General features: G+C 42.8%; 1 protein-coding gene across 22 annotated transcripts in view; it reads left to right on the top strand.

Annotated features, from left to right (window-relative positions):
- Positions 1 to 16,276, top strand: part of Heph (polypyrimidine tract-binding protein 1 heph) — a 349,521-nt gene that overhangs the window by 240,674 nt on the left and 92,571 nt on the right. For all 22 annotated transcript variants that reach the window (XM_070655595.1, XM_070655603.1, XM_070655611.1 and 19 more), the window contains one exon: positions 1,905 to 2,009. In XM_070655595.1, coding sequence (XP_070511696.1) covers positions 1,905 to 2,009 — 105 coding nt within the window. The remainder of the gene's footprint in view (positions 1 to 1,904; positions 2,010 to 16,276) is intronic.

Below are 16,276 nucleotides of genomic sequence, written 5' to 3'. Positions count from 1 at the left end.
TTATGTGTTTTTTTCTATGATTATTTCGGGCATATTAATATTAATTAATATTAATAGTTAAACTCTTTTAGAACAATATTTTTAGAATGGGAAAAAAAATTAAGATAACGTTTCTTCGCTAGGAGAAATTAGATAGAGCCAATTTTCTTTAATTTATTTATTTAAAGAAATTACGACTTTGAGGTGAATTTTCTTTGCGTTTTCACGAAATCGAAAGAGATCCTCGTTGAACGAAAGAAATAAGAAAGAATAATGAAATCGTTGTTTCCTAAACGAACGAACGCACTTAATTTAAATCGACTGGCAACTTTTCAGTTAACATTCAAAGAATAACGAAGCCGGGAGTTAGTCTTGGTCTTTGTCACCGGTGACTTGGCACGAGTGAATTTACCGTATCCCGTGGCTAGCTTTCTTCCGCCTCGTTCAGTCGTCTTTTCAGCCTTTGATCTCGCATTCCGTCTCTCGCCGTAGTCCGAAGTCCCCAGCGGTTTTCCTTACAAGTTATGAATTATCTTTCATGCATTTTCGCCCGTGCGAGACGCCGCGGTGAAGAATCTCGCTGTCAAAGCTCACTTGCAAGTTTAACGGACTGCGTCCAACCGCGATTGCATAATACAGTCCGTAATTCGTGAATAAATGCACGGCGTGGAATAAATATTTCGTTAAAGGGATACACGAATGCATACGGCATCGCTCCTTTGATGCTGAACACCGCCGACGAGAAAACCGCGAATGTATAATGAACAGGACGATGCAAATGAGAAAAGTCGTAATCGTGAGAGGGCGAGTGTCTTGTTATAAATAAGAAAAACGTATTGCATTCCGTGAGAGTTTGCGTTACTTTTATGGATACTACGTTCCCTCCCATATTGCGCAAAGTATCTGAGGAGTAACGTAACGATTCGGTGAAAGATCCGTGAAATAAATAATCCGTAGAGGCGTCGTTGAAACAGAAATACGTTTCGTTCGCTTACTTCTGTAAATTCTTCTTTGGAGCAATTGCGTAGGCCGATTAACGATCTCTCGAGACGACGAATCGAAAGAAGGTTTTTGTCGACGATGTCGCGAAAGAGACGAAAATTTATGGGGATTAATTATTAATATCTCGCGAGAGAGAGCTCTTCTCGCTCGAACGGCCGCAACGTTCTTCCGCGTCCAAGAGGAGACTCCCGTTAAGCATTTATTTAGATTCAGATCCGTGTTAAAAGCGTCTTACTGCCGTACGTTTCTGACCCGTTTCTTTTGACGCCAAGTCCGAGATTTATCAGCGCTCTAAGTACGAAACACATCGAATGGGATTTCGCTCGAGATCTGCGTTGCTTCTTTTTTCACTTTTTAAGTAATCGAAAGATGCCTGAGATGCGATAATTTATTTCAATTCCTTTCAAAGTACCCGGGGCAGATGAAATGAGACGCCGATTAGTGCTCGCGGAATACTAAGCCGACTGTAACCGTCGGTGACGTCGGTCTGTAAGTATTTTTCAATACTTATATGACTTTTATCGATCGGTGTTCGTGCAGTGAAGTATATTATTTATAAGATCGCGATGTGTAAACCATTACGAAGACTTGCAAAGTTTATAATATTAGAACAAACCATGAGCACACTTTACGTGCTCTATTTTTCGGTAGGTCTCAATTCATGCGCGTTATTATAATTAAGTAATATATGGTCGACGACGTGTTGTCGGTTCAAGAGACTCGATTAAAAACTTTCAATGCTATTAATTAAATATTAAATTTAAACTAAACCTTAAAATCGCCGATTTGATTTTAAATAAGATCTCTGAACTGTTGCTTTGCTGACGTAAAATACGCGACGGCGAAAAATAGAGTTTATTAAAAAGTCGCCGTGCGAAAGGAATTATAATTGTCTTACACGAATGTTTTCTGTATTGTTTCAGAGGGGTAGCGACGAGCTTCTATCGCAAAGCGGGGCAGTCAGCAATGGTGCTTCAATGAGTCCGCAACCTCATCACGCGGCCGACAACAATAATGACGCAAAGAAGGTGAGTGGTTTTAATTAAATTAAGATACTGCTGAACGGAGTCCGATATCGGTCTACGCAAGGTCTAAACACTTGGTGACACTCGCGACGAGACTCCTCGGTTTAATAGGAAACGATCGTATTGCAAATAATTATTGAGAAGAATCTTGCTAACCGTCGTTAACAATTATTGCTTGTTTCTTACGGTGAAACGATGAAAATGCGAAGAAACTATGAAAAACGGACAATATCACGGGAATTCGTACTTTATATATTTCGTTTCTCTGCGAAAATGCCCCTTTTCGATTTCGGCGACTATAGTGATACACGCAACATGACGAAATAAAAATCTAAGGAACGCCGATAACTTCCTTTTCGGTCCCGTCCATTTCGTTGATGGTGAAGCGGTCGTGCGGAGCTTTTTAGAAGAGCTTTTTTTCTCTGCCAGGTACCTCGGCGGCGAACCGACCGCAACCAAAACGCGCAACGAACCATAAATCATTGCATACCAAAGAGAAATTCGTATGCAGTGACCCCGATTGAAATGCGTCCATTGAAATCTGATCGGTCGCTTTCGCATTCCCCGAAGAGTTCTCGCGTTCCTTCCGGCCTTCCCAGTTGCGACGAACGTATGGCTGTCCATCAAAGGGATCGCTTTTTTTTCTCTCTCTCTCTCTCTCTCTTTTTTTCCTCCCCTCTTTCCCTGGACAAGTCGATTCTAACGCGGAGTCGCTGGGCGCAGAAATTTTTCACGAAACGAAAGGGGAAAGAAAAAGCACCGGCGGATAATGCTTACGATACTCGCAAAAGATAACTTAAGTTTTTTTTTTTTTCTTTCTTTTTTTTTTTTTTTTTCTTTTGCATAATTTATTATTATCGACGCGCGTCAACGAGAGACACGACAAATATTAATTAGCCTCGTGTGTGCGTGTCATGAGATAATCGACGGCCGATGGACGAAGAAAAATTATCACGTGTAGTAGTTTCGTGGAGGAAAAATTAATTCCCGGCGCGCAGCGCTGGGCGCATCGCTTTCGAGTCGATGAAAACTGCAGGCGGCGAGAAAGTGGCCATCCGATTGTCTGACGATTATTAATCGATTCACTTCTCATCGGCATTGGCGAAAGAATGAATGATTTCGCTAATGCCGCTAGGCGATCTATTTATATTCGGTAAAATTGATAGTCACGTCGGCGGTGGATGTTTCACCGGAATATTTAGGCGAGGATGCGAAGAAGAGCGGCGGATGGTTCGCGAAAGAGGAGGATGCAGAATTTTCGTGCGGGACGTTTAGAATTTTAAGAGATTGAAATATTCACGCTTTAAGAACCGGAAAAATAAAGGGCTGACATTCGTTTCCGAGGAGAGAGGAGAGAGACAACGCGGCTGTAAGATGCGACCTTTTAGCGAGGTAACGTACCTTAATTAATATTTCGCGCGCCGCCGCCGAGGCGACAGCCGTTTATGGCGTAAGCTTCGCCTCCGCGGCGAGGGGGGACGGACAGCACTTTTCTCGCGCACCTGCCTCTCGTCACGTATGCTTAACGTCGTCACATGCCGTTTCGGCGACGAGAGACGGCGGGAAAAAATGGTGAAATTTCCGTGGAACGCGAACGACGGAGCGCGTGTGTCGTCTGAAAACCGCACGGACTGCCCGGGCGTGTCTCGGATCACTCGGCTGCACGTGCAACCGCCGGATGTGCCGAAAGTTCGACCCCGTTCCTCGCGTCGTTAATCATTTTCCGTATAGCCGGCGAACAGAAGCAACCCCGCGATATATACGTGTAAAGCGGCGGGGAGGGGGAGGGGCTTTTCATTTTCCGCGGAATTTACCGAAATTCCTGTTTAACTGAATCCACGAGTTCGCGTCACCGAAAAATGCCGATACGGTTTGATTAATAGCTCGGCCGGGAGAACGTAACCCGCCCTCTCCGCGTTCGGCCGTTCGTATTTTAATCGGGGAAAACGTAATGACCGATGCGCTCTTTAAAGCCCGGGAGTTATCTTTTGGCACGTGTTTTTTATAAATTACGAAGAGACGTGTGCGCCGCCCGGGCCATTTAGCCGTCGGGCATAAATCGACGTATCGAAGCGCGTCCCCGCGTTATTTCTCTCAACGTCACCGTCATTTTTGATCATGACAAACAATGTCATTTGAAAATGTCACGGTGATCTTAATAGCCTCGTTAAAATAACTGCCGGAGCGAAAGCGGCTACCGTCGACCCGACTTTTTAGCCGCTCAATAAACGCGTCTAAAATATCGCTCCGCGTTGTTTGAAATACAGATTAATCACGCTAAATGCATTTTAATTATCACGAAACGTGTCCGCCGTCGAATAATTCGTTCTTTAATACATCGGCATTACTTCTTTCTCGCGGAAATTAAATGCTAATTAATTTTACCGTAATTATATTTGCACGCGGCTGGGTACACTTGCGTCTGCGTCTCCTTTCTTGTCACGCACAACTACGAACGTCCACTGTTTTACAGAGAAATCGCGGAAATGAAAATAATCGCGCCGCGGTGGCGTCTGCTGTTTTTCGCAGCGCGTTTCGCACCTCAGCGAGAATGCGGGCGCATTACAATAGCGGGACATGTAACGCAAAACCGTTGTGTCTATCGGTGATCGTTAATGTTCGTGTGTTTTCTCTTTTTTTTTTTTTTTCTTTTTTGTTACTTTTTTTTTCGCGCGGATACACACCTTTTACACGCGGCATCGCGACACGCGAGGACGGCGAGAAACGGCGTGGAGATTCGGTAACAAAGCCCCGAGCCTTTCCGTTGCCCGCCTTTTACTTTGAAAGCATACGCGCTCTCTACTTTTCGACGGTTCTACGCGACGAGAAAAATTCGAGGAAATTATTACCTGAGTCAACGTGTGCTCGAAATCGCAACATTTATGGTGCCGCGTAAGAGAAACGTCACGAGAAACCCTACGCTTCAACTGAGCTGACCGACGAATAATTTTCATTAGTACGAACGACGCTTCTGCCGACCGTGTATAAGTACGTCTGCCCTGCAGACACGCTGTTGGCAATAACAATTAATCTTCAATCTGTTTGATCGGAGCTTGGTCGAAAAGGGTCTTTCAATTAATTATTTCTACATTAAATTAATTTGTAACAACTGGTTAACGTAAAAGAAATTTAGATCCACTTTGTTGCCTACAAAGCAATCTGAGTAGCGATTTGTCGGTTTCTTCCCTAAACATGGCCGAGTAGCCTCGAAACGAAAGCTTCTCTCGAAATTGACCCAGGCCAGAGCAATTTCGCCCCCGACCTATGCGGCACATATATTTCCGGACGGCGCTTTGCCATAACACGTATGCTTCTCCCACTTAATATAAATTGGTGTGCGGGGAAAAAGGTCTGAAGGGTGCGATCTATCAGTGGGGAAATCGAACTTGCTGCTCGCCATCATCGTGTAATTCGTAAAGGACGAGAAAAGTCGATTTCCTTCGGCGGGGGCCGCGGAGTTGCGACTTTATTTCAGAAGAAACAGCATTCTCATATTATATACCGGATAGGAAGAAAAGCGCTCGTTTTTTTTCTTTCAGAAATTGATATGCTGACCGACGTATAGGCACATTGCATGTTATCATCGAGTGGCAATGTATTGGACGATTCTTTTTTCTTCTTCTTATTTTTTTTTTTTTTTTTTTTTCTTCTTTTACGAATGTCCTACTTTTCTGCATTATAATCCCTTGCGTACTTTTAATATTCGTCTTCCCGGTTTACTTTAAGTATCTGCCTGACCCAGAAAGATTTTCGAAATTACGTTGTTTTTTTATATTCTATTTTTTAACGTAATTAATTTACACTTTTATATTAATTTGCGATACGCGTTCGCAATAAAAAAAAATCGCGCAAATTAATCTCACTGTATAAAAGGCGACGCGTCGAGGAATCTATTTTGCTTTTCTCGCGATGCTTGCGAAGTGAAAATATGTGGGCGCGAAAAGTCGACTTTTTCGAAGCGAAGAAAAAGAAAAAGAACGAGAAAAGGCGGGATATTCTCTTTCTCTTGGAGGCGCAGCGTTATGGGTGGATGGCTAGGTGGAAAGAGGACGAGAAAAAGGAAAAGAGTCCTGCCGATGTTCGCGTAGACGGTCTGAAGAGGTACGCTCGGAGCTCGTAGAAGCTCCCATTCATTGCGCCTTCCAGGCTGAATAAAGCTCCGAGAGGGGAAGGCAAGAAGGAGAGCGAGGGAGAAAGAAAGAAAGAGAGAGAGAGAAAGCGTACAGCTTTCCGTTGCCTCCACCGTCATATTTTCAGTACCTTGCCTTTAGGGCTTTCCTCTCGATATCAATCGCTCCGGATTCGCCTTCAGATTTGTCCTCCTCTTCAGCAAATCTCCGCGGAAACGACTGTTCCCATCCGGTTAGGATACCGTATCAATCGAGGACGAGTCGAGTCCCGGGACAGGTTTCTCGATCGTCGCCGGTCACTTAGGATTCTTTACTTAACCCTCCAACGGCAGAGATGTCTGTAAGTGGCAGTCTTTTATATGCTTGTCGCACGTCGCGAAAGCTGTTATTCACTCGCGTTTTTTTTTTCTCTTTTTTTATTTTTCTCGCGAGTGAAACGATTCCTCGAAAAAAGTTCTCCCGCAAATATGCATGAACGTAGGATGCGAGTCGCGCGTACGGAATGTGCATGACGACGCAATTAACGCAACGTAACGTGGTGGGAGAGTAGTTGATACCGATATGATTCTTGGCGGGTCGATACAGTGCTTTGCATCCTTTCTTAAACAGACGCATACCGGGAAATTGTATAATATGGTATCAACACTATAACGCGGCTAAGTGGGTGTGTATCCGCTTTAATCTGGATTTTTAATTCGCTCTGTAAGATCCTGTCTAGCGTGAATAATCGCGTTTGGGAAACGCGGATTAAATGCGGGTATATAAATTGATTAGTTGCACGCTCGGCTTAATGAGGACCGTGTAATTTACATTCCGGCCGTTGTGAATTGCTAATTTTAATAATCGCGAAACTGGGCTCAGTGAAACGTAAATACTTCTCGATCAGCGTCCCATTTCCGTTTCGTAAATAACACTCCATATAGAATTAATATCGCAATTTGTATTTCCATCAGTCGGGGAAGCGGCTCGCTGAAGGCCGTAGCGATTCTTTTGAAAATTCACCGTTTAATCTTCTACCCGGTCTCTGTATGCGTTTCATGAATCATCAATTAACTTTTCGTAAATCGCATTTTATCAGAAACGGGACAAACAATTTATTAATAATTAAACGAGCGCTGGAAATAATGGAAGTTAATTATTCTTCCGAAAAAAGTATGCAAAATAGCTGGGTAGTAAAACAAAGGGGGAACACTCACGTGTAAAGCTTTGCGAAACATCTGCAGTTTTGATCGATTTCGTTTTACACGAAGCTGTTAATTCTTTCACGCGCTTTCGCTATTCGATCCTGCCAAAATTATTCTTAAATTTGATAGGACGGTGACCCGGGATCTTAGGAGAAGCCGGATTTGTGCAAAAACCTGCTTTGGCGTGCTCGCCACTCCGTTTTATAAGGGCGACAACGGATCTTCTTTGTCCCCGTTTCCTTTTGATGTACCATTTTCTGCCTCGTTCCGTCCCATTATCCACGAATGGTAGCCATGTCACCACTTAAACGCGTGTCCACGTGCTTATCCCTTGTGCCTGGACATTAGAGGACAAAAGAGAAAGAAAGAGAGAACATTGGTAACATCAACGTTTCATTAAAGGTGTTACTACGCAGTCGGTTTTATTAGCTCATCGCGAGACTTTGTTTTTTTAAATTATTTTTGACAACCCTTGTAATGATCCTGTGACATTTTTATTTTATGATTAATTAAAAGAATACGATCCAATTGGAGAAAAAAATTTAATTAAAGAAAAGAAAGAAAAATTATTTGCCGAGTTTTTGTAAATCAAATGTATAGTATCGTAATACACGAGTCTTTACACATACAAAGACTTGTAAAAGGTAATTTACATCAATCAATATGTGTCTCTTCTTTCGCGATGAGTACATTAAGATTGAATACTTATTCTAACGACGTTAAGGCGCTTCCATTTTCTCGATTAAGGCCGACAGAAGGTCAGCGCGAACATCGTTTTTTTTCTTTTTTTTCTTTTTTTTTTTTTCTTTTTGTCGGATAAACCGTCACTTCCGAAGCGGCAACCTAATTCCAAAAGCGCCTAAGGAAGCCGCATCGAGTCCTTTCACCGCCGCACCGGCTTGCGATCTTAAATTGACGAAGGTAACGAAGTGCTTCGAATCAAGGGGCAAGCAGAAATTTTGGTCCTTTGTGAATTTCAGTTACGCAATAAAAGTGTCATGACCGTTATAAGTTACATAATTCTTACATAATTTAATTGAGAGACATTAACGTTCGCGAGACGCCTTTTCTTAATTGTGCCGATACAAAGACCGGTTTATTAATTTTATTAAAAATCTATTAAAGGAAGGGTGTTTAGAGAAGATTTTATTTATTTGAAATTTTTCCGAAATTCCCAGCGATGTATCCGTGTAACAACGGTCGTAAATACTTCGTTTCTGAATTCTCTGCTAAAAGAATGTCCTTTCGCGTTCTTGCCGCTATCCACCGATAAGTTGACGTAGCCACGTCGGGAGCGGTGAAGTATTCCAGATTGCTGACTGCACGCACGCGAAGTTGCTCCCTGTTCCATTCTATCCGCGGATCCCGGAATTTTATATTAAAAACGTGTATGTACGTATCCATACGTACGAGCTGCAACGGGAGAGAGGGCCAATCACCGACGCGCGGGACGTCTGAAACCGGACTAGAACTTCTCGCCGGCGTGTCTGACATATTTCATGTCGGAATGTTTCTCTGCGAATGCACCGGAACGTCGGGTACGATTTTCGAATGCCAGCCGCCCCTCGTGTGGATAATCTCGATTTAAGAACGGCAGTATCGTACGGCGCCGAGCAAAGTATCGATGGCATGCCCGCCCGATCAGCAAATATTTCTTCTTACGGCGATTAATTCGAATGGCTGTTGAACACGTTTTCCGAGTTTAAAAAAAAAAAATTATTTTTTAATTTTAATTTTAATTTTACTTCTTGATTAGATTGTCTCGAAACGGCGAGTGATAATTTTGCCTGTTGATAGTGAATCGATTGAAAATAAATCTCGAAGCTTTTTAAGACGCGGTCTAATTTAGGTTTATGGTATAAACGTCTTTGGTGTGAAATAATTAATGTATTTTGAAATTACATTAATTTTCTATTTTGGTGTGGTTAAATTACTTTTTGTTTAATACTAGATCTTATGCTTATCTATTGAAAATTTAATGACGGGTGGGATTGTTCAAACTGTACGGCGCATTTAGAAACATCAATTAATAGGGCTTATGTCAAATCCAAGCGACGTCGAAATCGAAATAGACGATGAAGGGGATTGTCGAATTAGGTTACGATTGATCTGAACCGCGATGTCGATTGTGGAAATAGACGAGCTGAAGGTATTCCCACAACTATTATCGATGACGATCATTCCTATTTAAAATGGTGATGTAGAGATTTCATTATTGCCCGCCCGATTGTTGCCGCTTTCCATTCGCGAACGTTTCGTAATGGAATCGCAAAAATCTCTGATATCTATGCCGCCGTCAATTACGAATCGCAGACGCACCGTTGTCCCCCGAGTCGGGTTGGCATGAAATAAAATCTCGAGATTGGCGAAACGAAGTCGGAAAGCGTAAATAGAAGAAAGGAAAAAAAATAATAATAATAATAAAAGGGGGCGATTTTTGTGCGCGATCGCTCGGCTTTGCCAATTTGCTTCGCTTCTTGACATCGGCCACCGCGCTCGCTCCTTCGTTTCTCTCTCCCGTTCTTCGGCATGACCCGTGCACGGCTATACCAATATGAATTCCCGATACACGACGTCGACGTATATAATCGCCCACGAGGCGAGGGCGACGGTAGGGCAGTGCGGGGTCGGTAGCATCACCCCGGAATGTACAAAAGAATCAAAATCTCGGCGACGTAATAGCAGTGTGCCCGGCCAGTAATATTACGAGTGGCCACTGCTTTCGGTTCGAGTGACCTCACAAAGCTGTCGTTTAGATAAATTGCTTTTCACCCGCCACCGTACCGTCGAGCATCGCCACGCGATTCGCGCGAGTAGTAGGTACGAGTAAACGATTGACAGTACGATGCACTCGTGGGACTACCGTCGCACACGCGGAGACTCTCAAGATCGACCCATTAAATCCACGCGACGTGACACGGTATACATTGTATATTTATGGTAGGATTAAATTTTTGGTTATAACATTCGTTTCGAATTCTCGAGCCGAGAAGGCATTTTGTCTTCGGGTAATTATAAAATAATCGCGGTACATTGCGCGGTAATCGATATTTTAAAATTACGTCTTGGATGATATCTTTGTAATATCTCTGTAATATCGCCGTAATATTTTCCAGGTAAATGTTCGGAGTTATAAATTATATCTGCGGTTGCAGCTACACTGACAGATGATAACAATCGACCTCCACGTGAAATGTCAGACGATGCTCGGCGACGCGATCAAAATGATCATCTTTATCTTGTTAACAGACCGGCAGTTGTCGAGTGACTGAGTATTATTTTCTTCCGCGGGGAGAAAAAAAAAAAATTTTCCACCCTTATTGTAATAATACAGGTTTAATGCACTGACGTCACATTTGCTAACGAACGCGATAACGACGAGAGTGGCGTTAACGATACGAACGACGTCACGACTATCTTTACGACGGCTTTTATTTGCCGGATAAGCAGCAGCTGCGGAAACGTTCTCTCGCGCGGCGGAAGAACGCCACTTATCGAGAGGCACGGGCGGAAAGAGCCTGTGTGGAACGCGAGGACTCGTACGTTCCCTTTTTGCGCGTAGTCGGCTTGAAAATGCGAAGGTGCGACGATGAATTTATCGACGTCTGTCGACTGCGCGCGAGAGGCTTTAAAGCAACCTCCGTAAAACGAAAGGGGAAGCCCTCGGAATATTTTTGTACCGCGGGGGTGGCAGGCGAGACGAAAAATTTCGTCCTGCGTTCACGTAGCGGAGGGTGATCCTTGTTAAAATTATTTCACATCCAACGTTATTCAATCGCATACATTTTTAAAGCGCGTCTTATAAATTGGTGTTAGGCTCATTATTATACGATCGCGCGTTTAAGTCGTAAATCTCCCTTCCTTTTAAATTCGACCCGGATATTGCGTGATAAATCACGCAGATACGTGGAGATTAGGACAAGTGTGACATGGAACACCCACGAAGTAGCGCGGGACGAATAACAAGATTCCTATTGAGATTTAAAGCTGCTGAAGCCGTGCCAAGCCGCGTCTTCTGGAAACGCGAGGAAAAGTGCACACGTGCATGATTCATTCGTTTCGAGAATAATTTGCCCGAATGTACGTTCGATTTTATTACGTCTCATTAGTCATGCTGCTTCAGAAAATTGTTCCTTTTCTAGGATATTAATTCTTCTGCCGTATCTATGCAAATATTAACGAAAAGTAGTCTCTTTATTCTTATTTCTTTGTCACGGCCCGTGGTATTATTTACAAGTTTAACTTGGTCGAGAAAATGCGTTCGGAACGTCAAATTTTTTTTTATTCTCTTTTTCTTTTTGCCTGCGACGTCTCGTTTTTTTTTCCGCAATTCTTGTCTGTTCTGAGTTTTGATGCTCAATGAGTGAAGTGTGTATTTCAGAAATGTAACAAAGTTGCGGTTTCTTCTAACGAGTGGCCGTAATCAGGCCGTGCCTGAAGTATCCTGAATTACGAGCTGCATTCTGAATTGTTCTATCTTTCCCCCCTTTCCCTTCCGAGGAATAAGTAAATAAAAGAAACATTTTGATATTTTTCTTTTAAAGGACGTAGAATTTTTTTTTTACAGTTTGCCGAGTACTTTTTGAAACTCCGAGTTCACGCATGAAAGCACAGCGTTTTATTTCACGGGAATTATCTGGCGCATAATACATACACGTATTACTTTAGCAATTATTCAATTTATTTTCCCGCGTAGATAAAAAAGCCGCTGTAATTATAAACTCTGTGCACGAGTAATTAGCCTACCATTCAAGAGACGTTCATATCCTCGTGCATGTAAATGACACGACGAGCTAAAAATGTAAACGTGCAATCTTTGTAATATTTTTCTGTGACGAAGCATGATTTAAAAAAAAAAGAATAAAAAACTCGCCTATTGAACACATTTTTGTTTGCCACGTGCATTTATCTTTTTAGAGCAGAAAATAATTTAATGTTTAACTGACGATTATAAAATTATAAAACGCGACTAGAGTATTTATTTTTATAAATACCGAAGAGTCTTTTATGGAAAAACGTATGGGCCGAACGCAATTATTTTAGGGATTATCAATGCGTATTATGAAAAATTATTTTGGACTACAGAATTTCTGCTTACATGTACAGGTTTTGAAATTAATTAACATGTAATCTAATATTAATCGGGTTTACCAGGCGGATACTAATGAAATCATTATTAACTAAGCCGTACTACGCATATGCCGGAAGGGACCCTGATAATGTATCGGTGATTATATTGAAACGTTATTAATATTCGTTATTAATAATAATTTAGTCATAAGAGAGATATTAATTATGGTATTGATAGATTACTGAACTTACCTGATGAAAGTACATTGGTAAATTTGATTAAACGGACAAGCCTTTAATGCCGTAATATTTTTCAACAGGAGTTGAGTAATCGTGACCAAGGTACGTGCGAAAGCTCGTCAAGGTTTAAGAAATCTTTTGTATAACACGAATTTAAACTTCTAATATGACACGTTACGTTGTAGAAAACATTTTTGCGGTGAAATACCTTCGAATTGGCTTGCCTCGCGATTATCACGAAAGTTGAGAAGCTTTTAATCGGAATGTTGAATTACCGCGTTGTAAATGCAGACTCGCCTATTAATACGTGAACAGGTTACCTTTCTTCTACACGCTCGCGTACATGTGTGCACTTATTCCAAGTTTATCCGACGCGTGCCTCGGATCGAGTTCGCGAATTTACAACGCAGGTACGATAAGCCCGACGAGCCCCTCTGGGCTGTCGAAACTTACTCTTATGTTTGAACATGCGGAGATTCAAGAGCAAATAGAAGCTTTCCTACGGTCTTAATCGCGGCAAAGAGCGATTCAGGCGTAATCAGACGTCGAGAGAAGCCTCGAACACTCCCTCACAGACGTGTCTAATGCGCAGGTATTAATAATACAATTTCTTTTTTTTTTCTTTCTTTTCACATCGCGATTTGATAATCGAACCGATGTGACACGGTGGCAAAGATTAATATGATAAAAAGATCGCGAAGCAGATATTTGTCAAATAAATGGGGAGAGCTATACAGAAATTAGAGAGTGGTTTTGATGAAACCGAATGAACGGATAATAATTTTACTTCCGAGTTCTTAACGGTGCTCATTTTTTTTCTTTTTTTTTTCTTTTTTTTGTTTGCATTTAATCGAGACCGACTGATATGGCAATGTGACGTGATAATCCAGTTGATCTCGTTGCGCGTCGGCGAGCTCAGCGTAAGCCGATGTTGTTACATGTTGCGTCATTAAGTTTATGTGTTACGAAGAACGTAACTCACGTTTAATAACTTGAGCGATCGTATAAAAGTAAGATAGCAATCGAGTGGAATGAAAATGAAATGTTTAAGGCCCTCGCGCGAATGCTCCCTCCCCCTTTTTCCCCGCTCCCATATTAATAATATCGGAATAGTTTTAATTTACGGTATTAACTTCCATCGAGTTATACAGAGTTACAGAGTTTGCCGTTATAGTTCGGCCAGCAGTTTGCTAGCCATACAGATATTTCGCAGCTCTATTTGAACAGCGCAGTTTGCGCATGTCCGAAATCGTAATTATTTTCAATCGAAATCGGCAGTGTTAAAGCCAAACAAACGCACGGGGAAAATTGATTGAACCAGTTTACGTGGCCAGCGTTTTATTGACGTCATCATCACAGTTCCGAACTAAGCGCCGGCGATGTGTAGGACTCTCTCCCGCGTATTGCCGGCAATCCATTTACTTGGATCAATCGTCGGAGTAAGTTCGCGCACCACGGTCTCACTAATCGCTCGCGTGTCTCTTAGCGGAGCAGATTAGGTCTTTGTCGTCACAAATGGGCGCGTAATCGATTCGAAGCGATGGCCGGGAAACGTGACAAAGCCGCCTCGTTCTCGTCGCGCGGGCGGCTCATTTTGCGAAAAGAAAGAGGAGCGCGATTAATCACGTTGTCGTGTACAAACTAGCCAAGTTGGCGTATCCAAATATTCATTGTATCGTTCCGCGCGCACGCCGGCGGGACGCTGCCGGACATAAAGGGGTGAAACGTGCGCACGGAGGGTGAACGGTTCATCAATAACCGGTACTCTCCCGCCGTCCTATCGTTCGTCCCTCGAGCCTTCCGAGCCTCCGCTCCCCGTAAAAGCAATGAAAATGTAGACGTCCCCCATCGCGATATTCTATCAATTTATTAACCGACCTGTCTGCCGGCCCCACGCCGCTGCCTCGCGTCGATATTAACTGCGAAGCGCTCGGCTGCGATTTTCCCCGATTTCACCGAGAGCGATTCTTATTGACAGGTTCTTTACGACCGAGTATTGCATGCCGAATGCATATTCACGAGAAGATAAAGCTCTCTTACCGGCTGAAACTTTGGAACCGAATGGCATGACTCGGTGAATCTAGTCATTACATTCACCGCTCAATCTCGGAACTCGCATTTCGCGCGGGAAATTCTTAAACTCGCCGGTATAATTATGACGAAGCTATCGCCTGCCGCGTAATCAAAATTAGCTTGCATAATATGTAGATTTACCCGGGCGCATTGTTCGCCGAAGATTGCGGCTCCGAGAAAATGCATCGAATCCTCGATTAATTATTCGCGAGACTTCAATTTGGTTCAAGACGTCGCTTCGCTATTAGGACGTTTACACTTCTCCGATCAGTTGGAGGAGAGGCGGAGGCCTATCTCGCGAGATTGATTTCCTGTTAATCTTTAATCCGATCGCTGACAATCGCGATCGCAGATTTCATAATACCTGTGTTTAAATTCGTCCGATTCGTGGATCATTTATTAACCACGTTCAGAGCACAGACATCGGTGTAACGAGAAAGACGCAAAAGAAAGGACAGATACATACTCCCGTATCTCGCGGGCGACAAATCAATCTTTCCGCAATTCGATTATTCGTGTGATCTGGGACGAAAACTCACGCAAGTGTCACGGTGCGTTTTGCATTTGCATACGCAATAACGTCGCGTTCAAAATCGACTGATTGCGTTTCGAATTTAATATTTTACTGTCGGTTTTTTTTTTTTTTTCCCGTGTCTCTCTCACTCTCTTTTTTTCTTTCTCTTTCTCTTTTATACATTCATAGCTAAAGCAAAGATCGAAAGGTTGAAACCATGTTTTAAATTGTTATTTTAAGATTATCGTTATTAATCTCACACTTTTAAATCGAAACTCATATTAAGTATAAAAATTTTTTTTTTTTTTATTTTACTGTAAATTTATAAATGTGTACTAAAAATGTCTGCGATTATTTTGACATTTTGCGACGAGGTTTTGCGCGTTTACGGTTAAAAATATTTTTCACAAAACGTACACGTTCAATTGGTATCGTTTTAAAAGTTCGCCGAACCGTTCCCAAAAATTCTGTCGATAGCAAAACGTTTCTATCGGCGATCGAGCGTGTCAAATCGACGAAAGAAAAGGAATAACGAGCGAACTTTTTGCTAAAGGTAAAGGAAAAGATAGTCAAGTTGGTCGAAAGGGAAAGAAGGATGAAATAGAGAGAGAGAAAGAGAGAGAGAGGAACAGAAGAACCGAGCGCGGTGAGATTACAGATTGTCGAGAGGACGCGCAGAGGGTTCGATCTCCCTAGGATAGTCGGGAGGGAGGGGGGGAGGATGGTGTCAGATCCGGGTGGATGGAGAGACGGCGACGTAATGCATATTGACGTTTTGCCGATAATTCCCGCGTCCCGGCGCTAGGCGTCGAGGAAACCCTGGGCCACAAGAGCGTTTTGTGCGCAAAGTCTGCGGACAGAATGCGTTTCCGGGATGAGGAAACGAGAGTAGATAAATCGAGTGGTCGGGTGGTCAGAGGAACAAGATGTTCCAGATAGCGGATACCGTTCTTTCCCGATCGAAGTCCTCGGTTGAACGAACCTTTCCGTTCTCCGTTTCTGCATCCGCAAGTCCCTCGCGTCTCCATTTTGTCATTTCGATGACCGGAATCGATTCGC

Source organism: Cardiocondyla obscurior, linkage group LG04, assembly GCF_019399895.1.
Source record: "Cardiocondyla obscurior isolate alpha-2009 linkage group LG04, Cobs3.1, whole genome shotgun sequence".
NCBI classification, from domain to species: domain Eukaryota; kingdom Metazoa; phylum Arthropoda; class Insecta; order Hymenoptera; family Formicidae; genus Cardiocondyla; species Cardiocondyla obscurior.
The sequence above is the reverse complement of the archived record's forward strand: the minus strand, read 5'-3'. Positions and strand labels throughout refer to the sequence as shown.